At 35.7% G+C, this 26,227-nt stretch overlaps 2 protein-coding genes across 2 annotated transcripts; one reads left to right on the forward strand and one right to left on the reverse strand.

Annotated features, from left to right (window-relative positions):
- The first annotated feature begins 2,467 nt into the window (after nucleotides 1-2,467).
- On the forward strand, nucleotides 2,468-4,411 carry LOC132165525 (protein SLENDER RICE1-LIKE 1-like). Its single transcript, XM_059576133.1, has one exon. It carries the CDS (start codon nucleotides 2,687-2,689, stop codon nucleotides 4,295-4,297), a length of 1,611 nt encoding a protein of 536 aa, XP_059432116.1. The 5' UTR covers nucleotides 2,468-2,686; the 3' UTR covers nucleotides 4,298-4,411.
- Nucleotides 4,412-9,655: 5,244 nt separating this feature from the next.
- On the reverse strand, nucleotides 9,656-25,845 carry LOC132165814 (protein argonaute PNH1-like). The gene is made up of 24 exons (XM_059576499.1): nucleotides 25,656-25,845; nucleotides 24,688-24,777; nucleotides 20,278-20,630; nucleotides 19,916-20,124; nucleotides 19,622-19,768; nucleotides 19,370-19,503; nucleotides 19,147-19,256; nucleotides 16,030-16,136; nucleotides 15,787-15,925; nucleotides 15,589-15,705; nucleotides 15,095-15,202; nucleotides 14,931-15,002; nucleotides 14,703-14,825; nucleotides 14,421-14,580; nucleotides 14,017-14,138; nucleotides 13,742-13,879; nucleotides 13,519-13,661; nucleotides 12,504-12,566; nucleotides 11,822-11,885; nucleotides 11,548-11,683; nucleotides 11,220-11,293; nucleotides 10,518-10,612; nucleotides 10,402-10,433; nucleotides 9,656-9,968 (listed from the first exon to the last, which is right to left on the reverse strand). The coding sequence occupies exons 3-24, from the start codon at nucleotides 20,617-20,619 to the stop codon at nucleotides 9,799-9,801; spliced, it is 2,805 nt and encodes a 934-aa protein (XP_059432482.1). The 5' UTR covers nucleotides 20,620-20,630; nucleotides 24,688-24,777; nucleotides 25,656-25,845; the 3' UTR covers nucleotides 9,656-9,798.
- Between the last annotated feature and the right edge of the window lie 382 nt (nucleotides 25,846-26,227).

The following is a 26,227-nucleotide window of genomic DNA, read 5'->3' on the forward strand; positions in this document are numbered from 1 at the left end:
GCGTACCACAGGACGAATGGAACTCACACTACTTACCCCATGACAAGGACCAAGAAAAATACTGGCTTGCACGTGAGGCAGGGTGTTGAGGAATAATCTCACATTGCCTGTGGAGAAGATCTTGGGCATGTTTATAAGGAATGAGCAACTCTCTCTTATTGAACCGATTTTATGAGATGCATTAGACCCACGAATTTCTTCATGGTATGTAAGATTTTATAATGCGGAAATAATAATAAATAACAATGCGAAAATAATAAGATAGTGACACATAAATTTACGTGGTTCAGTCTATGATCTACATCCACAAGATCAAGCCTTAAGGATAAATTAAGCTCTTATTTCTCCGCGAAAATATTTACAATATAACATGTTCCTATTTATAAGAGAATCATATTGGATACAAATAGGCTTTTACTCTAGCTTGATTAGCTAAGTGATAATTTTCAACTATTCAACTGAAACTCAGTGATAATCTTCAAGTATGACTCAATGATATTTTTCAATTGTAAGTCACTAATAATTTTATACTGTGACTGCTATTCTTGAACTCCATAATATACTCTAACATTATGAACCATTTTAAAAATATTTGCTAGAGATGCTTTGTTGATACTCACCATGAGTTACAACCGGCTTCGCTGGCAGCATTTATAATTGCATTTTCTGCCTTCAAAAGATCCTCTTCTTGAGTTTTTGCTAATTGTTTGTACTTGTTGGTACTCATTAAAAAAAAAAAGCAAGCTTTATTTTTTTTTTTTTAAAGGTAAATTGAATTAGTTGTAAAAGGAGCTTGAGCTTTCTGGTGTGGGGAATGGGTCTCTCAGAGAGCAGAGAAGGCACTTGCCTCTGGACCCATTTATGTTTCTCAAAATCAAAAAGTTTTCAGGTAGGAAATCAAGAACACAATCCAGGGTTTTTGAATTGATATCACTGTCTTTCTATGGCCTTTTGGAATTGCGTCTGCAGACAATGTTTCAATATATTTGCAAAAAAGTTCATTTTACTTTTTTCTCCCACTAGCACATTTTGAATTCCAAGTCTGGACTCTGCACTCTCAACTTGTGTAGCGTTGCCCAATCCAGACCCCCCCCTTAGGGCATCAAATAATATTCTCCATCTTATGCTAAGATAAATTTAATTATTAATCCCCCTAATAAAAAGAATATAATCAATTCTGTTTAGTTTTATTAATCAATTTTTGGCCGTTCGATGTGTTAAATGGTCATTTTCAGGTGGATTTTTAAAATTTGATTTGAAGAATTGTTTTGGTCGACTCCCTAACAGTTCTGCAACCCTCTGCCAAAAGCTACATATTAATATACAATGTCTACCTATACACTTAGCTACTTCTTGCACGATATGGCTAGGTGCTGAAAAAATTAAAAAAATGCCTCTTTTATAGAAAATAAAAATACAGAAAAGAGCGGAAAAAGGGAAAGGGGTGAGAGCGAATTATACAGCAACTTAGATAGTTATCTATCAAAATTTATTTAACTGCTCAAATTGTTAATAATTTAAGCAGCTAATTACGGTCCATTTCAATCTAAACTCGTATCATTTAAAAGGGGTCGGAGATCATAAAAGGGTCCTACGGGCCACCCCCTCTATAAGAAAGTGGAAAAAAGATACTCACCCCTTGTCGTTACAAGAGGGCGATCTTGTCTGTTCAATCCATGCCCTTTTGAGAGGGTTGTAAGCACCCCCTGCAATAATTAAAACTCTTGGAAGAGATTTGAAATCTAACGAAAGCACACAAAACTAATTTTAGCAATACAGTGAAGTGTGTTTGTTATTTGTTTTCTTGAAAATATAAAACATTTTTAAAAAAATTTACCAAACAATTCTGTTAAGTGAAGCCCAAATATATATATTTTCAAACGTGGACGTATCAAAAACATATCTCAACTTGTATCTCATAAATTTTTTATTTATTTTTTTTAAAAAAAGCACTTTTCAAAATATTGGAGATTTTAAAAATACAGGTAGCTGAGTTTGTACTCCATATCCAAATCTTATTATTTTCAGGTCAAATCTTGTTAGAATTGGGCTCCATATACAAACCTTGTTTTCATATTAAAACCAGTTTGGCTTTGCTAATCAAAATGTTTTCCCTGGAAAAGATCATACAAACACCCGCCCCCATTTTAGATTAATAAATTGAGGAAGGTCAAATTTATAATATTGACGTGACAATTTTAATTAATTTTTTAATTTCATTTTAACAAAAATTAGTCCAACGATTAATTGGGACTGCATTATTAGCATGGTAGAATAAATATGAAATAAAAATATAATTTTTAAAATTTTCAGCAGAATTGCCACGTCATAGGATAAAAATGTGATTAAAAAAAAAAAAAAATAGAAGTACTACTAGTAGTAGGCTTGGAGCATTCCTCGGTTAGTAAAGTTTAATGGAAAGGTACATTTCGTGGTCATACATAATTTGTATATTACGTGTCAGCCCCTCTATTTCTCTCTCTCTCTCTGTGAAAAAGATCAAGGCCTTCGCTTCCTCCCCTTTTCAGCTGTCACTTTTCACTCCCAATATCACTCCTCACATATTATACACACAAAAACACAAGCGCTCTCTAAGGTACAGCAAGGTCTAGGAATGATCAACGAAGCCCACGAAGGCGCAATTCGTATCTGATCACACCCAAAGCTTCCACTCAATCCCTCAATCATGTCTCCGTACGACTCCGCAACGTCGTCCGGGGGCGGAAGCGGCAGCTCCGCCTCCTCCAGTGCCAAACCCTCCGAGATTGACGGCCTCCTTGCCGGCGCCGGATACAAGGTCCGCTCCTCCGACCTACGCCATGTGGCCCAACGCCTCGAACGCCTCGAGACCGCCATGGTCAACTCTCCGGCCGAGATTTCCAACCTCGCCTCCGATTCGGTCCACTACAACCCCTCCGATATTGCCTCTTGGGTCGACTCCCTCCTCTCCGAACTCCACCAGACCGCATCTATGCCGTCCGATCTTCCGGATCTTCCGGATCTCATGGTGGCCCCCGCGATCAATCATACGGTGTTGAGTGACGCTGCGTGGACGGATCAAGATGCGCCTCAGCAACTGAATCAGTTCACTGTCGTGACGGCGATGGAAGAAGATTCCGGGATAAGGCTGGTCCACATGCTGATGACGTGTGCGGAATCCGTGCAACGTGGCGAGCTCGCATTCGCTGGTTCGCTGATCGAAGATATGCAGGCTTTGCTCACGCGAGTCAACACAAGCTGCGGTATAGGAAAAGTCGCCGACTACTTCATCGATGCGCTGAGACGCCGGATTTTCTCACCGCAGAGCGTCTGCTTCGGCGGCTCTGGCTCCGCCTCGCTTTACGAGAACGAGGTTTTGTACCATCATTTCTACGAGGCGTGTCCGTACTTGAAGTTCGCTCACTTCACGGCGAACCAAGCAATATTAGAAGCTTTCGACGGTCACGATTGCGTCCACGTCATTGACTTCAACCTGATGCACGGCCTGCAGTGGCCGGCTCTGATACAAGCCCTGGCGCTACGACCCGGTGGGCCCCCTTTGCTCCGGCTGACCGGCATTGGCCCACCCTCACCGGACGGGCGTGACTCGCTCCGCGAAGTCGGATTGCGACTCGCTGAGTTGGCTCGATCAGTCAACGTCCGGTTCGCCTTCCGGGGCGTGGCGGCTTCGCGGCTCGAGGACGTGAAGCCGTGGATGCTCCAGGTGGGCCCCAAAGAAGCTGTGGCCGTAAACTCAATCATGCAGCTCCACCGTCTTCTCGGGTCCGACTCGACCCGTAATTCGCCGGTGGAAGTAGTTCTTGGATGGATCCGGAACTTGAACCCGAAAATTATGACAGTAATTGAGCAAGAAGCGAACCATAATCAACCCGGGTTCATGGACCGGTTCACAGAGGCTCTGTACTACTATTCGACCATGTTCGATTCGCTCGAGGGTTGTGCACTCCAACCGGAAAAAGCCTTGGCGGAGATATACATACAGAGAGAGATATGCAACGTGGTGTGCTGTGAAGGCTTGGCTCGGGTGGAGCGGCACGAGCCGTTGGGAAAATGGAGAGCTCGGCTTGGACAAGCCGGATTTAGGCCATCGCACTTAGGATCCAATGCGTTTAAGCAAGCCAGTATGCTTCTCACTCTGTTCTCGGCTGAGGGGTACTGCGTAGAGGAAAAGGAAGGGTGCTTGACGCTTGGCTGGCACAGCCGGCCTCTCATCGCGGCTTCGGCTTGGCAAGCCGTGCCGGACGCAAACCCTCCACTTGGGATAGTAAATCATCATAGTAACCATAATGCGCTGTAAATTTTTTCTTTTCTATTCCTCACTTTTTCAGTCTACAGTTTTCTTGTTTTTTACTTTTTACTGCCAAAAGAATTTTACTTTAGGTAAAATGCTTTACGTCACCTTTTTCATCTATATTTAGGCCCAGCCGCCCATAACATTGTGTCCCATCCCCGTATAATTTGTCAAAATAGAATAGAGTAAGTTGGTTAAAAGGAATAGGATTCCATAGATAGAATCTATTTTATGGTAGAGAATCGAAATATAAAGCAGGAATATATGAAGTCAATGTTAACACGTTTTATTATTGAATACACAAAATTTTAAATTCTAATCATGAAATGAATAATAAAGTCGAGAGGATCTTGTTGGGTTAAAAGGGCCAAGAATGAGGGATGGGATTTAGGTAAATCAAGACTTGCATCTGAAAATTTTCTGATTAAGAAGATTTCTACAGTAAAAAGGTTGTTTAAAAATAACTAAAAAAAAATAAAGATAAGCTGGAAGATATTGTCGGTTTGAGTCAATAAAGTGGTGTCCAATTAGATAATGAAATCAAGCGTGAAAAAAAATTAATCAAGTTAGCTGAAAAGGCATACATGGTGGTCTTTTCAACATTTCTACTCAAGCTAGCAGATAGATATGTGGATTTCGAATTGTTTCCTGTGGTTAGCTTTTCCATGTCATTCTAGAAACTAAAATACCATAATATATATATATATATATATATATATATATATATATTAGAAAATAAATAAGCATATTCTTAAAATCCATGAGCAGTCAACGCAGGAAGTGGTTGTGCGTGGGGAAGGGAGCTGTGACTAGCTGCCATTCAAAATGGACCGATGTTCGTGCAGAGGGGCAGTGAAGATGAGAGAGACAGACGCACCAGATATTTTTCCATATTAGGATTTGCTTTGGAGGTGTAATTTACAACCTAGTCTAATAGGGCTTTGACTACTACATGTGACCAAACATCAATAATTTCATCCCAGGCAATTTGCTGGGATTGAGACCTCCACCTGCCTCGCTGCCCCCCATTAGACGTTTGATATTCCAACAACCCAATATAGTTAGCTAATAGTGTTTATTTTATTTTATTCTTTTCTTCATGTTTTTGTTAATAATGCTCTCGCCATGGTTTTATTGACCCTTCGTCTTGAATTCAAGACATCTTAAGAACCATTTATTTTATTTGAATTCTCATTGTACTACCTAAATGGGCAGCCAAATTTCAATTACCGGATAATTAGGAGACGAAAAACTACTTGATCAGTTGAATCTACTCTTTCTCTAGTGTTATTAACTTATTACCGTTGGACTTTAAATGCAGAGTAATGAATATATTTGACTAACAGACTTGGTCCAATGCACCTCCCCTGCTTTTTTTTTTTTTTTTTGGGGGGTTCGAGTCAAATACCCCTGAATTCAATGTGACATGATTATTATTTTGGTTTAAATATCGAATAATATTGCTCTGGCGTGCTATGATGTTAAGATTTCATTATATATATATATATATATATATATATAAGAAATTTAATTAGAATTTATTTTCGTTAATGTGAAATTTATATTAATTTTCTCATTTACTTGGGGGGTCTAATAGCGTATCTGTTGTGGCTCAGAAGTAGGGCATGGGAGTTGATGTAGATGTAGATGTGAGCATGTGGGTTTGCCCAACATGGACCAAACGGGACTTGCCAACGTAGTAATCAGCAAAGAGGTTGAGTCGGTTGGGTCACATGAGAAACCTGTCCGCCCTACAACTCTGCCTCTCACCTAACGTTTCTTCCTTCTTAGGCTGTCTCAGGCATGACTCACCCCCGGACCAGCTTGTGGGTTTTGTAGAAGAGGTCTGAGGTCCCTCATAAAACACGCAACCATATCATTACCTTTGCTAATATTTAAAATATTTAGAAAGACTATAAGAGAACTCTAATTCTTCTTATATTATTATAGAATATTATTATTTTATATTGAATCACCGGAATGAACTCTTGTTGGCTTATAGACATGTTAGGGTGAACCAGCGAAAATATCTTCGATGTCTAAATCAGTTGATAGCTTTGGCAAAGTCTTTCTTAATGAGAAGAAGTTCTTGCATAAGTGTGTGTTCATATGAATGAATAAATGAGTGAAAAAAATCAAAGGTCATTTCTCTCTCGTACGATTTTGTCATTTATTGTCTTATAATTGGGTTGCGTGTAATTTGTCGGTTGATCATGGTTATTGAAAAATGGCAATGAATGTCATTAGTTCGAATCCCCCTCCTCCCTCTTGTGCGGACATGTTAAAAAAAAAAAATGGCAATAGATGTTCTAAATAAATTAATAATCCTCTCTTTATTACGTATTAGTTGGCATTAAATGCCAACTGCCACTATAATCGAAGGAGACAAGAGTGTAGGTTCTCCAAGAAAGCTACGGCCAACATCAAGGTTTAAACTTAGTTTAAGTAACATGAGTGGTTTTGTGCTTTGCAATCTAGTTAAGTTTTTCCTCAAACGCGGGAATAGAGTAAAGTAATGTTAGAAAAAATACTTCTGTCCTCATTTTATCCCTTCAAAGATGATACGGTAAATCTAATGGTAATTTTAAAAAACACATTATTTTTTAAAAAAATAAAAGTCTTCCTTATAGCATTACTTGCGAGAATAATGTTGCCAGCCGGCATTCACAATGGGTTGCCTGGTGAAAGCCAGACAGATAAAATCTTGATGTATTAGGGACCCCATTATAAAAAAAGAAAAAGAAAAATTAAATAAATAAAAGAGAGAAGAACAACTTAATTGCAAATTGCAACTGGTTTTTTGTTCTCGTAATATAATACAGATTCCTTTTTTTTATGTACAATTTTAAGGCCCATTAAAATATGCAGGCTCTCTTCGATTCATCAAAGAGACTGCTCTCACATGGCTGTTAGCGAGAAAGGTGAAGAGCAGAGTTGCAGGCGGTTGGCTGACAGGCTGAGCAGATAGAGAGAGCTCACATGGCTTATTGGCTGCTTCGTAGGCCATGAAAATGAAAGAGTGATGACCCGGGGGTAACTCGATGCGGCACGTAACGGGAAGACACCCCGAAACCCTGGCCCACAATACTTTTCCCTTCTTCACTGTTGCACGTGATCCCGTTTCGGGACCTCCTAGAGTCCTGACCAACTTGCGGGCTCTGGCCCACACTCTACTAAAACACATGGGGACCACCTTATTTACCCAAGCTGTGGCCAACATATTCACGTGTCAATTATTCCCCACGTGTCGACAACGATATTACCTCCCCCTCTCTCTCTCATGGGTCAAATCTTGTGTGAGAAAGACCTCTCATGAATTAAAGGAACACATAATAAGAGCCTTCAAACCTGCGGGTCCTACGGTGTTTTAAGGTAATCGTGGTCCACATATTTTATTTTCTTAGCAGACTGAATCACATTTGTTAACTGTCCTAATTATTATAATTATTATAGCCCCACTTTCGAATCTTTATTGGTACACTACTTGACTAACAACATGTCTTTATTATTTATTAATTATCTAAAGCTCTTATACCAGAAAATATAAAATTTTGGTAAATCATAACAAAAGGTATAAGGTTACAACGTCATAGAGATAAACATAAAAACTTTACAATTAAGTCATATTTATGACTTCAACATTCGTTAACCCATATCCAAACTTTAGTTAGCTCACTCAATTTAAATTAATGTTATAAGTTTTCTAAAAGTCCTCTTATAGTCCTCACAAATGTGATGTGTCTTTAAAATTACTAATAGATAAAAAGTCAATAAATTATATTTTAAATTCAACGGTAATTTTAAAATGACTTATAACATTACTCTTCAATTTAATACATAGATAGTCCATATTTCCAACTTTTATTTTCTTGGTCATGGAGAAATTTTTTCATACAGAAACTAATCATCCTCGACCCTGAAAGTAATTATAAGGATAAGTCAAACCTTTATTTAAAAAAAAAAAAAAAAAACCCAACAAACAACTTCAACAATCGGGGTGAGGGAGGCGAAGCGCATCGGCGCGTGGTTGAAGAGATGGAGCCGTTTTGCGCCGATGGGTAGTTGAGGAGCCCCGAGCACAGTGGGTCAGCGTAGGGCTGAGCAAAACCAATTGAAGATGTTAAATCTAGATTTGAAAAACTAGATATAAAGTACAACTGATTTTAGGGAGGCAAAGAGTGGCGCAACACGGTGGAGGGTGGACGGAGGCAGCCTAACATAAGCAAAAGGATGGGCAGAGCAAATGAACTAGTTGGAAAATCCAAAAAAAATAAACTGGAAAAAAAAAATGGAGGGGAGGGGAGGAGGGAGTATCCTCCCCATAAGTTTTTTCTCCTAGAGAGAAAACCTAGGGCCGGCTAACATGTGTTTATTATTTATTTATGGTTTTTTTTTTTTTTTTTTGTTAAAGAGGGAAATCAATTAATTTTTGAGAGCTACCTTAGAAAATATATATAATTTTTTTTTTTTTTTTTTTTAAAAAAAGACAAACTAATTCTTGAGTCGGCCCCTGAACATTAAATAGCCAATGATATATTGATATCACAGAGAATGGGTAGTTAACCAAACAAGAAAAAGCAGGTCCATGGATTTAACTCCATCAACGCGACCCGTCAACAAGTACTCCCACAGATGCCAGTCTCTGTCAAGTTTCTGATGTTTTCATTATTATTATTATTATTATTATTTTATTTATTTATTTTTAATTATGATATATGAAGTTTTGACACTCAACTCTCATGTAATTTCAAAGCTTGTAGTTTATATTGTACAAAAAAAAGTGAGAAATTTATTTTTAATTATTGTTATTATAATCTATCAAGATTCTGCTTATTAGGCCACTTGTTTTCTTTCACAAGTCAAATGTTTAAGAGTGAAAATTTTAAATTTTTATCTTTCTTTTTATCGTATTTAAAAGCCAACAAATTGATATTTCTTTTACAAAAAGACAAATGAAAACGTATTGTTTTCTATTTGTATTTTACTTTCTTTTTTTTTTTTTGAAAATAGAAAAATTATACAAGAGAATTCATTTGTATAAAATATTATAAAGAGAAGATATAATATAAAGAAACAAAATCATATTGCGTGAAAATATATAATTTTAGTCCGAGACGGAGCCAGCCTTGCAAATGGGTAGAGGCCGATGGCTAAAAAATTTAGCTAGTAAGGGCCAATTAGCAATAATTAAAAAAAAAACTATAAAAAAAAAAAAATTTTACCTTAGAAATTTTTTTTTCTTGTCATTTGGGAGGCCCCGGGCTCCTGCCAGTCCCCCCCTTCCTCCGTCACTGATTTTAGTTTGTTAAATTTTTTTTTTTTTTTTTTTGTACTTATATTCTTTAATATTTTTTAAGAAGCACGAGCACAATGCTAGTAAACTCTTCATTTCTTAAACCCTATTAATTAAACGTGTTCTCAAAATTTTCATGCACAATTTCTCTACAATTTAAACACACTAAAAAAAAAAAAAAAAACATAATGTACAAGTTTTTCCTCCTATGTCTCTAGCAATAAAACATGACGTTCTTGACCTTCTCTTTCAATGGTGGCAGGGGACGGACACATGACCCATTTGAAGTCCTTGTGGTGCGCATTTTAGCATTCTCATGCAGATCAGGTTCCATGTAGAATCGAGCTCTGTAGGCTGCCAGATGGGCATAGTATGCAGGAGGCACTGCATCATCCACAACAAATCGTACGTATTACGTTGCCATGATGTCACAGACATTATCATTAATTAATTTGTTTCTTGCCTTGTCATGTGGATCACATGGTTATTAATATCATTAATTAGACTAACATAATTAAATGGATTAGTACGTTAACTTTATAAAATAAAGTTTGAAAAATATTTTCCTAAGAACCCTAGCCATAGCCGCACCCCACCCCTATTTCTTAAAAAAAATAAAAAAGTGTATGCAAGTGGGGGACGTCGTTTTGTCCCTAGAACGACACCTCTCGTTCACTGTTTACACAACGCCTCTTTGAGTGGCGTCGTTTTGACTCCAAAATGACACAATATAGGGTTGTTAAAACGACCCTAAGCTACACGTCCCTAAACTTGGGAATTTTTGTCGTGATTGTAAACAATGAGTCAAAAAATTTACCTATAGAAACGGATCGAGTGCATCGAGCATACCTGAAACCGAATCATTAACCAGATTATTTGACAATAATTAAGAAGTTTAAGTTGCAAAAGCAGCAGGGGAACCAAAATTCTTACGTATAACACAGGTTGTTGGTGAGAGATTGGATTTCATCAGCACTAAAATTGTTCTCATCCCAGAGAACGTGGTAATGAGCAGGTCGACTGGTGCCCTGTCAAATGCCATTTCCAATATATAAACATAAGTTCAAACTTCAAATATGCTTCAGCTTCCTGCTGGCTAGGCTTCTATATAAATTTCACCTTGCATGCTCAACTCTCTCTCTCTGAGGTTTTTGGAAAATTTTAACTACATTATGGTCCAATTCTCAAATGTTGAACTATTTAAAGCTTGTTTGTGATTGGGTTTAATACTTAAAAAGTAGTGTCAAACAAAAAATTGGGTCCATTGGTGAACTTTTTTTTTGGCTTTTTTACTCTAAAGAAGTCCAAAAATGTGTTTTGATAGAAGCTTGAAAATAAAACTTTTTCTATAAACAAAAAACTCTATTTCACGCAATTCTAAACAAATTCTTAGTGCCTGTTTGAAATTGCGTTAGAGAGTTTAAAAAGTATTTTTAGCATCTTAAAAGTCGTGCCAAACAAAAGCTGACATGTTTGGTAAAAAATTTCAAAAGCAAAAAGTACTTTTTTTACTTTTTTACTCTAACAATGACCAAAACGCACTTTTGACAAAAGTTTAAAAAGTTTTTTTGACTTAAAAACTCTATTTCTCAAATGCAATTTCAAACAGGCTCTTAGTATATTTCAAAACCGTACCTGGATTCCTGCATGACTACACAAATAAAAGTCGAACTCGGTGGGATGACAGATCTTTGAATCCACCACAGTACCTATATTTGAAATTCAAAACAACAATAATTCAATATATGACTCAAGAATAACAGCTGCATCACATTTGGAGAGAGCTATAGCTAACTTTTCTGCAGAATCACATCAGACCCCCTGGCCCAAAGCATGTGCTCACTTAGTTACCTCATGTGTGCCAAGCTCAAAATCATAGGGGGAAGATTAGGCTAGCTCCTCCAGCCCAAGTAATTATTTTCCTTCAACCAAATCCCAGATATTATCAGAGAAAGAGCATTACCTGGTAAGATATTTCCACTCTTGTCCATGCTACTTCTGTCATTGTGATTGCTTGCAAGGAGTCTAGTGTGGTGCCGCTTTTGAACCACAATAAATGTTACGGGGGGTTGGTAACTAGCTTCCAATGATGCGCATGCCTGGACATGTGAGAATGTTTTTGTTTTTTTTTTTATAAGTAATTGAAAAATCATTAAAAAACGCAAAACCTAGACATGCCAGAATGTAAGATCAGGGAGAGCATTTATGATAAAAGCGAGGATAAGAACTTCACCAACCTTACGAATGGCGTCGAGTTCATATAGCAAGACTTGGTAGAACTGTCCTTCACTGACACCATCCCTACAGATGTTATATATAAAAGCCAAAGCTTAGCTATTTCTTGGACCTAATTGCCAGTTCGACAATAATTTCTTTATCAACATCTAAAACATGTTTGTAGAAATATATAAAGCGAAAGAGAAAGAGCGAAAGTAGAGAGAGAATTAGGGCTATATATTTGTTAAACTAATGGTTAAGTGATTAAATTTATCTCTTCCTATCAGCTTAAGCTTTTGGAATAAATGATAATTTAACATGGTATCAAAGTCAAACGTCATGAGATCGAACCTTGACTCCGTCAATTCACCCTCCATTTTAAAATTAAATATTTCACATGTTGGGTATCACCTATTAAAATAGAGTTTGAGCCTACACGAGAGGAGAAGTATTAAAGTAATGGTTAAATGATTAAATTTACCTCTTCCTATCAGCTTAAGCTTTTGGGATAAATGGTAGTTTAACAATTTTTACTATTGAACCATATTGAATTGTATTACAATGAATGATATTTATAGAGGAATTAAAGGGTGGTGAACAAAAAACCCTAGACTAGTCACACATAGAAAATATTTTAACAATGTTAAAAGAAAAAAATAGAAGTTTGAGTGGAAGTCTAAATAGATTATTAAATCAAATTACCTGTAAAATATTATCCTTAGTGGTTTTTGTCCAGTAGCCTTCTTGAATGAAAGTAAAAGTTCCCTGCCCTCAAGAATTAGCAAACTTTTAATAGGCATGATTTCTCATCAATAAACACAACTATATATTTGAAAGAAAAATGCTAGGCTTACAAATAAATTTTATAAAAAAACTTTTACAATATGATGTGGCACAATATGATTGGGTTTTTAAAAGTTGAATTGATCTCATTTTCAATTATGTTGTAAAAGTTCTTTTATAAAATTTGTTTTTAAGCCTAACATTCCTCGTATTGAAAACCATTACTTCTATGCTCTAGCTCAAACAAAATCTCAACTTCTTTTAAGAACAAGGTTAAGGGGCAGGTCCTGGGTTCAAGACCCATAGGTAAGTATACAAGTTAGCAATATATATATATATATCATTATTCTATCTACTTAAAAAAAGTATGAAAGCAAATAGAAGATATGACCCACACATACATCACCAAGTACCCTCAGGAACCCCAGTGGAAAAAAGTACTACTACAATAAAGCCTTATCTTTGAACTTTCCAAACTTGAGGTCAACAAAAGATATCCAGAGCTTTTAAAAAGTAAACCACTATAGTCTTTAAAATATTTATTTATTGTCTTCAATTAAATGCTACAAACTTTGTCATCACAACATATAACTTGGTAACATGCAATAAATTAGTACAATGCTAAAGTGGAAACTTTTGATTAATTTAATTACAAAAAAATTTGTTAGGATTTTAAGAACTTGCCCTGAGAAAATAGTTAAAAATAATTGTTTTAGCTAATTTAACCACTCTTGTCTCAGATCTGGATGTTTTAAAGAGTTGCCAGCCTAGTTCTGTCTTTTAGAAAATTTAGTAGTTCCCTTGAGATTGCTTTAAATGGGGTAGTCTTTTAAGTTGCAGATTTTGTTTAATCAAACACTAAACTATGGTGTGATCACAACACATCAACAACCAAGTCATGCACATTTATGAAAAGATTACTCAAAATATGTACCTAATCATGCCTCCCGTAACCGTACCCCGTAGAGGATCTTTCCAGGTTTTGAACAAATCTTGGATAAGTTCTTCTCGATGAGGCTGTGCACATACCAACCCGGCATACTTTGTAATTTCTGGCCAATCTTGGGAGGCTACAACCTGTGTTTTACAATAGCCAGCATGCTCAAAATTGGAGCCAAACATAACCTTTCTAGTAATAGAGGTTTTAAAATGCTTACAGCAGCTATAGATGGATGAGAGTCCTCTCCAGTCTCTGGATGAGTAACATCAGCTCCAAAAATTATCGTTGGAATGTCACTAACCAAAGGTATCCTTGAGCTTAAAGCATCCAAAAGCACTGTATTTCTTCCTCCCATCTAAAAAATTATAAGTAAAAAAGAAAAAGAAATCACTAAATCTGAGTTCAGAGAGTCAAATAAGTACAAATATTGACCATGTAGCAAGCTCTGTATTTGGCTAGTAGAACCCTGAAAGTAATTCAATTATGACAAACCTTAACATTGATTTTGAGGGACACATTTGCTAGATACTGTCTGCTAGACTTGAAGACATATTTCGTAAGGCAGCATTGAGAAATCAACCCCAGCTCCGTTTCGCAAATTCGTTTCAGATCGCCTGAAAGCACATCATGCAGCCTTTAGCCAGAGTACAAGTTACATATCAAATCTTACAGAGTTATGGACAACAGATTTGGAAAATTTGAGTAGTTTTACATGACAACTTAGATGTTGAAGGCTAGGAACAAAAGTTAAGTTTGCATGTTACAGACATATTAAAAGGTCCAAGCATGAGAAATGAAATACATTTCTTTTAGCACTATGTAACCTTATGATCTCTAATGCTTGTAGTAACCATACACTTGGAATGTCACCCTAATGACAAAAGTTAACAACATACCATACAAAGAGCCATTGTTGTCTGGAAGAATGGCAATAAGGAACTCCAACTCTTTTCCTTCAAGCTTGCTTGTAGCAGCATAATACACATATTTCAAGGCCTTCTTTACCTGATCTGGTCTAGCTGAATATATTGGGATTACAGGGTTGCGGTTAAATTCCTGAGATGAATGTTGAAAAAACAAAAGAGGATTATAAATGTAGAAAAAGAATGATGGTGTTAAAAAGACACTCATTTCTAGACAGTATTACTACTCAGTCTTACTAAATCAGGAAAGATTACCATGCCAGAGATTTGACACATGTGAACCAACTCTTGACAGAAACCATGAGCAGTGTTTTCTTGGACACTTCGTGAGAAGTTGATACAAGCCCAATATCTGATGGTGCTTCCATTTATTACTTTCTGCATTAAAGCAAACCTTCTATCAGATACCAGTAATCTGAATTTAAAATCCAGAGATCAGTTTTCTGTTAAGTTTTTAAGTTTCTCAAGTAGACATTAACTAACCTTGTTCATCATATTCCACTGTCCAACTTGAGGCAAGTATTCTTTTTCCTTTCCAGTATCATGATACTTTAGCTATCAAGAAAAGAAAATGGATACAATGAACTACTTGTTGGCAGTACAAGGCTTAATGTCACATGAAGTAGTGAAGTGGCCTTGAAAATTACCCATGGGGCAGGAAGAACCCGAGCCTCAACAGATGTAAGCTTGTTGTCTATTCTGATACCAAACTCCTTGGCGTAGGGATCCTGCTCATAGTCATTTTGGTGAACTGTCTGCAAAGACAATAGGAAAAATGTCAGATCTTTGGCATCAAAATTGAATCCTAGACCAATTACACCTTAATGATGTCATTATTATTTCCAATGCCCAATAATTTGTCTTTCGCCTGACTGATATTGAGGGCAACTCTTTCAATCAAGCAAGTAAACGCATTATGAGTAGAAAAGTTAATGTGATAACATGGCTTGGTATCCTCCAAGAAGAAGCCACTAGTGGACATAAACTTTTCAAGCTTAACCATGTAAACCTTGATGTCTTGTGTGATTGGTTTATTTTATCCTTTTATTCTTTTTACTTCCTTATGACCCAAAATATCAATTTGTCACAACATATACCAACATAAAGCTATGAATTTCAAATAAGTAGCACCTAACCGCACCTGTAAAATGTCCATTTCTTGTTCACAGGGTCTTTGGCATGAAACTTTCAGCAGAGAAGTTATCTGCTTCTCATTCAGCCCTTTTGTGTATCTCTGTCCGCCAACTATCTTGCAAGCCTGTAATAAGATTCATATGTATTGGCTTAAAGAAAATAGATTGCTACATGCACAAGGTTTGAAATATTGAGCAGAGCTTACCTCCATTGGCAAATAGTTCACCTTCTTTTGGTTTCCCACTTGAAGACAAGGTAGATGGGAATATTGAATGGTATATCCATACACCTCTTGAAAGTACTCAACAACGGATTTCATGTTCTTTTGCTCATCTACCGGGAAACTGTTTAAAGGGAAAAAAAATGAAATAATTTCCAGAAGAGTACAATAAGAAAAAAGCAAAAACAACTAGCGAGAGCAAAGAGCAAGCAGGGCAAATGTGGATACATTAGCTCCCTCGTAGGCTGTGATGTCAACCCTGAAATTCGGTATTTCCTTCGAACATTTTCTCTGTGTGTAACCTCAACTTTGACCCCTCTAAGCGCTTTCTTAACCTGCACATCATTGATACAAAAGTAACTTGTTTAGACATAATTTAAATATTTCCTCTCAACTTTATCTGCAAAATTGAAGGATCTATAGTTTGGACTTGATGTACATTACTGGTTGATCCTAAGAGCAGAAACGACATATAGGTACTTAATTCAAATAACACAAAACAATCACACACAAGAACACCAAAATACAAAAAGTGAATGTCTACCAGTACTAAGGCTGAATTCAAATGAGATACATCTTAATGTAGATAGATGTTGTGCAAAAGACCACAATTATGGTAAATAATACAAAACAAATTTACGTGATTCCTTCAATGTGAAGTAAGTCCATAGGTGGAGGAAATAACGAAAAAATTCACTAACCAAACCTTAAGTACAAAAATAGTGGACGGCAAACAACTCAAAACCCAAAGTCCTAATACACTTAGATCTCACTTTCACACAAAACAGATTATTCCCCAAAGGAGAAAACAAAAGTACAAACTTCTCTTTTACTGGGACAAGCAACAACTTTGTTTCTCTCCCTTTCTCTTTTCTCTCTATGCAGCTATTCTTTCTCACTCTATCGTACTTTGAAAACTGGCCAAAGAGCATGCTTTTATAATGGGCAAAGTTGGTCAAAACCAACATCAATAAGGAATGAAAGTCAGTGCTCAACAATTCCTCTCCTTCTTGGAGAAGGAAACAAATAATGTTAAGTCCCACCAACTTGATGGATTAAAGTCACAAATGTCAACAAATTCTAACCATGACTTGAATCCCATCAAGTCTAGTAATACGAATTTCCTCAAGATGCCTGTGCCCAAGCCCCAAAGAGTAATCACAATCTACAAGTATCACTTAATTTCAAGAATTTCTTGAACATGAGTATAGGACGTGCTTAAGTCATAACACAACACTTCTCTATCAGTCCCGTTGGCCACAACGCTTTCTTAGCTAACTCTGTCTTCCAATACACCCATTTGCACTATATAGCCTTGTTTCCCTTAGGGAATTGTACCAACTCCTAAATTTTACATTTGTGTTGTAACTTCACCTCTTTTTCATAGCATTCTAAATACACGATGGATCTCCACTTCCAGCTACTAAAGCAAAAGAAATCGTATCCTCAAATCCATACCTCTCTGATTCTTTTTGATCATGTCTCTCTTTGCCTTTTGCGAAAGAATAAGGCACTTCGTGGTGCCGTGAGTGTCTAGAAAACTATTCATTATTAGTACTCTTATCCATGGATGAACTCTAATCATCAAACTTCACCTCTATGACTTGCTGCTCTTTCTGGTTGTTATTTGATACTTTATTTTCTTGTTTTCTTAGCATGTAGGACTCATCAAATACCACATCTTTACTAATATTTTTCTTCTTTGAAACCAGATCTCATAACCTATAGTCATTAACCCCAGTCTCGAAACCAAAAAATATACACTTTCTTACCTTTTGATCTAATTTTGACCGTTCTCCATTTTGCACGTAAACGTATGCATGGCAACCAAATATTTTCAAAATTGAACAATCAACCTATTTACTTGACTATAATTCTTCTAGAACTTTGAAATCAATCCCTGCAGATGGAGATCGGTTGGTGATGAAGCTTGTATAATTAACTGCCTCAGCCCAAAAACGTTTTGACAATCCTGCCTTCAACCTCATGCATCTCACTTTTTCCAACAATGTTTTGTTCATCATTTCAGAAAATTCCATTATATTGTGGAGTCACTTTGTTCGAAAAGTGACAAATAATGCCTTTTGTTTTGCAGTGCTCCAAATATTTAGCGTCCCTATTCTACAATCTACTATCAAATTTAAAATATTTCACTTTTCTTCCAGTTTGATTTTCCTTTGGCGCTTTCCATGGCTTGAAGATGGTGAAAACCCCCTAACCTGTGATTTATAGAGTAAACCTAGACCTTTCTTGAAAAATCATCAATGAAACTAAAAAAATAATACACACCTCCATTTGAAGATACTGACTCTAGTCCCAAGACATTTGAATGAACATAATCAAGAACACCTTTGCTTGTATGAGATGCCACTGTAAAGCCGAATTTTCATTACTTCTCAAACATACAATAGTTGTAGAAATCCAATTTGCATGATTTCATACATTTCAACAAATCTTGCTTGTGAAGCTCAAACATATCATGCTCACCTAAATTGCCAAGTCCCATACGACACAATTGTATCAACATCTTTGGTTGAATAACTATAGTCTAAAGAATCCAATGTGCCTAAAGATAACAGATTTTTCTTGAGTTCTAGAACATATCTAACATTTGTAAGTGTCCTCACAACCTCATCAAACATCTTGACTTTTATGTACCTATTTCAATAGCCTTACACATAGCATCATTACCCGTAAGAACAGTACCATCATTACAAGATTTAAACGTCTCAAACCACTACCTATTCAAACACATGATATGAGCAAATGAAATCCAAATCCAAGAATGTATAAGAGAATCTGTACTTGGAGAAGTTGAAAGAAGATTTGCGCTAAATTCACTATCATTGAACTGGTCATTGGCAAAATTGACTAAATCTGCGGAACTTTTTTAATTCCTTTTATCTTCCAAATCTTAATTTGACACCACGCAAAATCTTTTGCAGTGTCCTTTTTGTAACAATAATAACAAGAAGTCGGTGCTCAACAATTTCTGTCCTACTTAGCGAAGGAAACAAATAATGTTGGGTCCGAACAACTTGATGGGTAATGTCACAAGCATCAACAATAGACAACTGCCAGAGAACAGAGCTAAGAAGCCTGAAGAATCAGCTATTACAATTCATACATTATTGTTAGGTGTAGCACTTACTCTTGCTTTGATGTTTGCATTTGAAAGTTCAAGGCCTATGATTGATTGGGTGTTTAGGGTTGTAACACAGCATAAAACCTTTACAGGATTTTCTAAGTTAGCTAGAAAAGAACCATTAGGTATAGAATTGTGAACAGAATTGCTTCTATATGGAGAACAAAACCACTTAGTTCCCAAACCATAGAGTACAATACCTTTACACGATCTGCATCTGATAATGGCCTTGAAAACACATCTTTATCCAAAATTTGAGCAACAAAATCAATGACAGGGAGTGGTTCAATGAACGCAGTTGATGACATGTCTGATTGACAAGCAACAAAGGGAAAAATGCAAAATGTCAACTTCTGGGGACAGATTAAAGTACAAAAAAGTTTCAAAAGATTGAAAACAATCTAGAAGTAGAAGAACTCCCACCGATATTCAGGGAGAGTCCCATTTGAGTAGGTCTTATACTCTGGTAGAAGCCACGCCATGATTCTAAGCCACCACCAAGCTTCTGTGGTTTCTTAATATCAGGAGAATAGAGAAATCTGCCAACTGATACATACCTACACGCACCCACAATCAAGTATATAGCTACAAATTAATTGGAAATCCATTAGCAGTAGCCTTAATTGAAAATAACAAAGAAGAGAAAGTTAAAGAAATAGAACAACTGGAATGTACCTTTGGGCTGCTAGTTGCCTTAACACAATATCAATTATGGTAAGTGCTACTTGAGGGGTATCAACTGGTTTCCCTGCAAGAAGCTCACGTAATTGGTGCATACTAGCTAGAGCTACAAAAGTGATTGTCACTTTAAATTCTCGTTCCCTGACATGATTAATTAGCCAAGTCAATCTCCAATAGACTTGAATGGAAAAGCAAAATATATAATAGACCATAAATTCTAGCAAAATATCATTCAATTAAGAACACAATAAGTTTCATATATACAAACAAATATGATTAATAGATAACCTTGTATAGCATGCCCCCTCGTCATCATCACACAATACTATGATGAAGTCTTTTGTGGTAAAAGGCAGCAACCCAGCTGTGTAAAGGTTTCTTCCTCCATCATAAACAGGGAGCCTCATTCCTAATTCAGTCTCTCTATGAAGTTTCACCAACTGGGTCATGATAGCTTTGTTCAATTTATGAGAAGTAAACTCAGGGTTTATTTTAACCTGCACTCACAAACATAATTAAGTCATGATAATATGTACATTAAATTTGGATGTGAGTCCACCACTTATCTCAAAAGTTTAAGCTTATAGAAAATAATAAATTTAATCATTTAAGTTTCAATAGTTTAGCTATTGAATATAAGCAAAACTTACACTATATTGACATATATCTGACCCTGGTATCTCTGCAAGGAAGTGATTTGCTTTAACCAAACACTTGGTCCCCAGCTGCCCATAGCCAGGTCTGCGATGTAACATGAGGGTTTTGCATGGAGCTAGGGACCCCACTCCAGCCTCAAGCTTTGCTTCTTGCAATTTCTCTACTCTGGGTCCTCTACATCTTCTCCTTCCCTTTCTCCTTGCTATAATATTCTTTGTATCTTCCAATCTATCTTCTTTTTTGAGCACCATCTGTGATGATGTCTTCTGATTCATGGAGCTCTGTAGAGGCTCCCTAATTATCACAGGGCTCTCCAGAGGGTCTTTCATATGCATGTGGGCCACTTCTGTTCAACAAAGAGAACATTAATCAACACGACACGCACAAGATCAAGTAATTAAGCTGGATTTTCTTAAAGCATTTGATTTCAAGCACTATATTTACCAGTTAAAGAGAGAGAGAGAGGCTGCACTACAATAGGAAAGATATGACAAAATGGTAGCTTCAAGATTTTAGCTCAAAGGTTATGACACAACCATTACATTTTCACTGATCAGAAACTCTGAGCGTACAGAGTTGTTTAAAAAAGTTTTTTTTTAAAAAAAAAAAAAACGTAAAAGTGGGAAAGACAAAAAGCATTGTAACGGCTGCAACAAGCTTGAAAAGCAGCTAAAAAGGGAAGAGGATTAGCATCATATCTCGACAGTGTTTCTCTTGCCCCAGCGCTGTATATTCTCTTGCAGACATGCAAAAGTAAGCGTCCACGCCACACATATTCAACTGGTCCAACAAAAATTAAATATGTATACCAAAATAAAGCAGAAAAAACTTTTTTCCCAGCTACGTCCCTCCAAAATATATATTGGCTTTCTTAGTTTGTCTTCTTCGATAGGCATAACCAAATCCCACCATTTATAGTTGACTCTGTAAATTTGTTGATATTTCTAGTGGGTTAATCCAGATAAGCATCACAGCAAAAAAATTTCTCCAAATTGCTAGCACTTTATGTTGGGAGAAAAAAGTTTTTACCAATAGTACATTAATATAATTATTTGAACACAATTTTAGTTCAAAAGCCTAAGCTAAAAGGCTAATGAACTAAGGTTCACTTAGTTATATTAACTATTCTTTTCTTTTATATTTCCTCAATGTAAAATTCAAACACTTACAAATGCATTTACAATACTTTATAAATATATACTTCATATTATTTATGTTAAAGAGAGACACCAATGGAGTAAACAAAAGTACAAATAGACTTGAGTTCACTTAAATATATTAACTACTTATTTTCTTTATATTTTATCATAAGACGATACAAACTTTACAAGTGTAATCATAACAATCTCTTTACCTAAATTGCTAACTATTTAGATAATAATTACTGTCAAAATAGACACCCTTTGAGCTTCTGGTCCCATGGGAATAGTTGGATTACTCGAAGTCCATGGCAGGTACAAGTTAAAAGATGGCACTTAAATTCCTTTTCAGCGAACATAGAGGAGCTTTAACTCATCCCGGAGCACAGCTACAGCGACAAGACAGAAGAAAAAAAAAAGAAAAAAAAGGGTAAATGGCACCATGGGGTATGTATCCGAGTCTGTCTTGTTCTTTTCCTTGTTCTCTATTCACCTGCCACGGCTCATGAACTCTTTCTCGTGGCTACAGATCATGTCAGTTTGTACCACCAAAGATTCATCTTTTCCATGGAAACTTGTGGCTTTTTCACAAGTGTAGACGATTGATGAAGATGTTGTACATTGTATTAACAACATCCATGGGATTATCACATGACATGAAGAATAATCACATGCAGGTCTTGTCAGTTGTCCCACTCATAGCCCTTTCACCCGAGTGAAAAAGTTGTCTCCTTTGATTTTCTTGGTGGGATTCTAGCTAGAGTTTATTTAGCTCTTTTGGTAAACTTTTTGGTTTCAATACTATTCACTTTATTTTTATTTTTTTTTTAAATATTTTTTTACTTTTTACATCACATCAATTATTTTTTATTACTATTTAAATAAAAAAATTATTAAAAATAATTTTTTTTTCCATTTTTTCATACTAAATATTCTTATTTTTTCTTTTTTTTTTTATTAAAAAAAAATTCTTACTTTTGTTTTTACATTAATCAATTTTTTTTCTACAGTGCAACCTTATTTATAACTATGAACTAAAAACATTATTGGTGCTGGAACACGACAGTTAAGTACGACACGTATTTTAAAAAGCTCATCAAATCCGGGTCAAAATGTCAATGTACCCACATGATCCGAATTGTCTGTATTACCAGGTACAATTCTGTACCACCAGGGATCTCTCCGGATCGACCAAGATCCATTGACTAACTGTACAAAAGAAACACAAACCACTGCCAGGCTTTACTACATATTGGCAAGGGAGAAGTTGGTATAGGAGTAAATATGTTTTGTTTATTGGAAATAATTATAAAAGAAATGCTAAAAATTATATTTTTATTATATAATTATTTTATAAGTCGTGAAAGTTTTAGATAATTCTTGATTTTTTTTTTTTAACAAATATTGATCAAGGATTAATTAAAACTGCCATATAAGCGTTGTAGTATATTTGTATAATAAAAATGTGGTACATGTAACGTATCATTCTCTAATAATAAGGATTGATGCCACAAATTACAATTTTTTTCCTTTTTGAATATTTATAAGTTTTTGGTTTAGAGAAATGCTACGAACCACATTTCTATTTCACAATTATTCTATAATATTGATGTGACAGTTACAATTAATTCTTTAATTATTTTTCTTTTTTAACATTAATTGATTTAAGAATTAGTTAGGACTGATTCTTAAATCAATTAGTCAGAGCACTGGTTTTTCTAAATTTAACCAATACCCTTGGATAGCTACAGTGTTTTTCAATGTGTAGAAAACCAAAAGTGTTTCCCTATACATTATTTTAATATAAATATTTATCTTTTCTCTCTCATCTTTCATCTTATTGTCTTTCGTTAAAAATTGTGTTAGAATTTTGTAAAAAATGTGATAGGAGATGGGGAACTTATATTTTGTAAAGAAATAATATTTTAATGGTATATGAAAATGCAAGGAAAGCTATTGTAAAATATATTTGATAGCAAAGCAAAAAATAGTTTTTTCTTTTTATTTTTTTTGAAAAAAGGTTACCACATTCATCCATTGAAGAAGGTTGTGGGCAAGAGCTCTTATAAACAGAGCAAAAAACTCTGAAGCAAATCACAGCTGAAGCCAAAGTTACATTAAAAACTTTTGCTAACCCATGACTAAAAAACAGGTTTAAAAAACAGATCTACACCAAAACAAACACAATCTAATACATAGGTAGCGCATATTCTTCGGCCCTGAGAGCAAAGAACCCCAAGCCGATAATTCATCATCCTCGACTCGAAAGTCAGAATAATAATCACATTCACAACCCAAGGGCCTGGACAGCAAAAAGTAGTTTTGTTCCTACAATTACTCTTCTCAATTTATTATCTAAATCCTTACATTAATATCAATGAGGATAATTTTTATCATAAGTGATGCAAAGTGAAAAAAAAATCACAAAACTAGCATTATAAAACTATATTTTACCCTTTTTCTTTTTTTTTTTGGAAAAATTAAAAGTAACCCTAATCTCGAATAATTAAAGAATTTCACACGAATATAATTTTTTTTACAATTATTTGTTTGTGGGGAAAAAAAAAATGCTAAACTACGACCCCATTGATCATTTTAGTATCTTCAAAAAGGTTATTTGAAGTGTACGCACGAGATATCACCGCCACCGGCCATTAGGAAGCCTGAGAACAGCGCAGGGAGACCTATCGTGCTCCCCCACCCATCAAATCAAACCCCCACCGCTCCAGCTCCAAACTCTGGTCACGTGGGAGGATGACACAAAGAAGAGTATCCGTACTTGCCCAGAACAGAAAATCAGAGACCAACATCCACATAATTTCCGGCTCCACAAGATTTATACGGTCGGAAACCAAACGCCAAATAATTTCATTGTTTTCTTCTCATCAACTTTAATGTCATGACGTGATCTTAATTTTTTTTTTAAAAAATAATAATAATAATAATTTTTATGCATGAAATGTTAATTTCCTTTAAATTTGAAATTCTTAAATTTATAAACTTCAGCTCCTCAACTCATTTTAACCGCTTAAACGAGATGAACGATTAAAATTTATGAATTTTAAATTTCAAATTTAAAAAAAAAATTATAAAAAATCCAATCTTAAAGACTATATAACACGAAAAATGATGAATATAATTACTCTTACCGACACCCATTTCAATCATGAGAGAAATCCTTTGTTGTATGTGTGTGTGTGAGAGAGAGAGAAAAATAAATGCAGAAAAGAAAGAAATGCGTGAGAAACAGCAGAAGTCACAAACCTTTTGCTTTACGCAATGTATTGTGCTCTCGTCTTTAATGCTTCTATCTGCCTCCCATAGAAGGAACTCCGCCACGCCAAGTTGCCGACTCTGCAAACAACAGCGGGAAAATAAACAAATAAATATATATACATAAAAAAGTGCGGCTACTGAATGCTGGATATATAGGCCGAATCTCAGACTGAAAGAGTCAGAAATCTAGAGGAGAATATATATACATGAATGTGAAGCTAAAACGGCATGACATTATGGTGACAATTAAGTCTCAGAGATTTGATTTGACTTGCTAGTGAGTAGGCTGGTCTTTGTGGGTATATTTAGCTGACAAAAAAGTTACACAAAAACACCAAAAAGATCATGTACGAGATTTATGTAGAAGATCTGAAAGATCTCTTGGTATTTAAGACAAAACTGCTGGACGGTTGAATTTTACAACAGCACAAACTTTTTCAAAAAAAAAAAACACCAACAAAACGGACCTGGAGAATGGAGAGTAGAGAGTGGAGAGTGATCAACTCATCATGCATGAAATGTTGAAGAAAAACTTTGATAAGAAGCAACAAAGAACAAGGTGGTCGGCGGTCGGAGACAGGCTGTGGGAGTATAAAGAATGTAGGGGGTGGAGTATTTTTGGGAAATGTTACTTTCTATGGCTATAATAATCAAAACCCACATTCTGTCTTGGTGTATTGGCTTACTTTTTTTTTTTATATATGGAAGAAAGTGTGCGTGCAATTAATATCATTCTCCTCATATTTTCACAGCCTTTGAGAAAGGTGCTTTAAACGAGAAAGAGTGGCAGGAGGTGTGTATAGATTGAATGCATTTGGAAAAACAACATCGCTTTTGTGTATAATGCAAAGAAGAAAACTGGATAAATGGAAAGACTGAATTGTGAAAAAGAGAGAAAGAGAGAGAGAGAGAGAGAGAGAGATTAAAGAAATGGATAAAGGTGTGAGATTCCATACTCTGAAAGAAAGTAGTCGAGATGTTGTGGTCTCAGCAAAGCTTTCAGTGCATTTCCGAGCTGGTTCTGTTTTTCCTTTCCTTCTTGGGTGAAGGTGTGTCAAATATAAAGAAAGATTTAGCTGAATAATTGAGTGGAGAAAGAGGGTTTTGTGTCAGGGAAATGTCACCGGAAAAAGGAGCTCCGGCGAGAGAAATATCTAGCTAAGAGAAGTTGAGAGAGACCAAACGTCTCTGCTTAGCTTTTAAAAAGGAGGAGGTGAGGTAGGCACGACTTCCGAGACTTTTATACGGAGTCCATTACAGCCTCAATCAATTTGTTGACGGCTAAATTCATTAAAAACAAAAAAATACAATATGGCAATAACATTTCATCATACGTAACAATGATGATTGATGACATTTTCAATTGATGTATGTATTTTTTAAAGCATTTAAAACACTTCTTCGTTTCAATTAATTTGATTTGGCTATGATAACACAAGGACAGATATATACGTCGGTATTATGAAATAAATAAAAATTTGGAACATTACTTGTTATAATATATTTATTTTATATTGGGTTTATTTAT

The sequence above is a fragment of the Corylus avellana genome, chromosome ca11, assembly GCF_901000735.1.
Source record: "Corylus avellana chromosome ca11, CavTom2PMs-1.0".
Classification (NCBI taxonomy): Eukaryota; Viridiplantae; Streptophyta; class Magnoliopsida; order Fagales; family Betulaceae; genus Corylus; species Corylus avellana.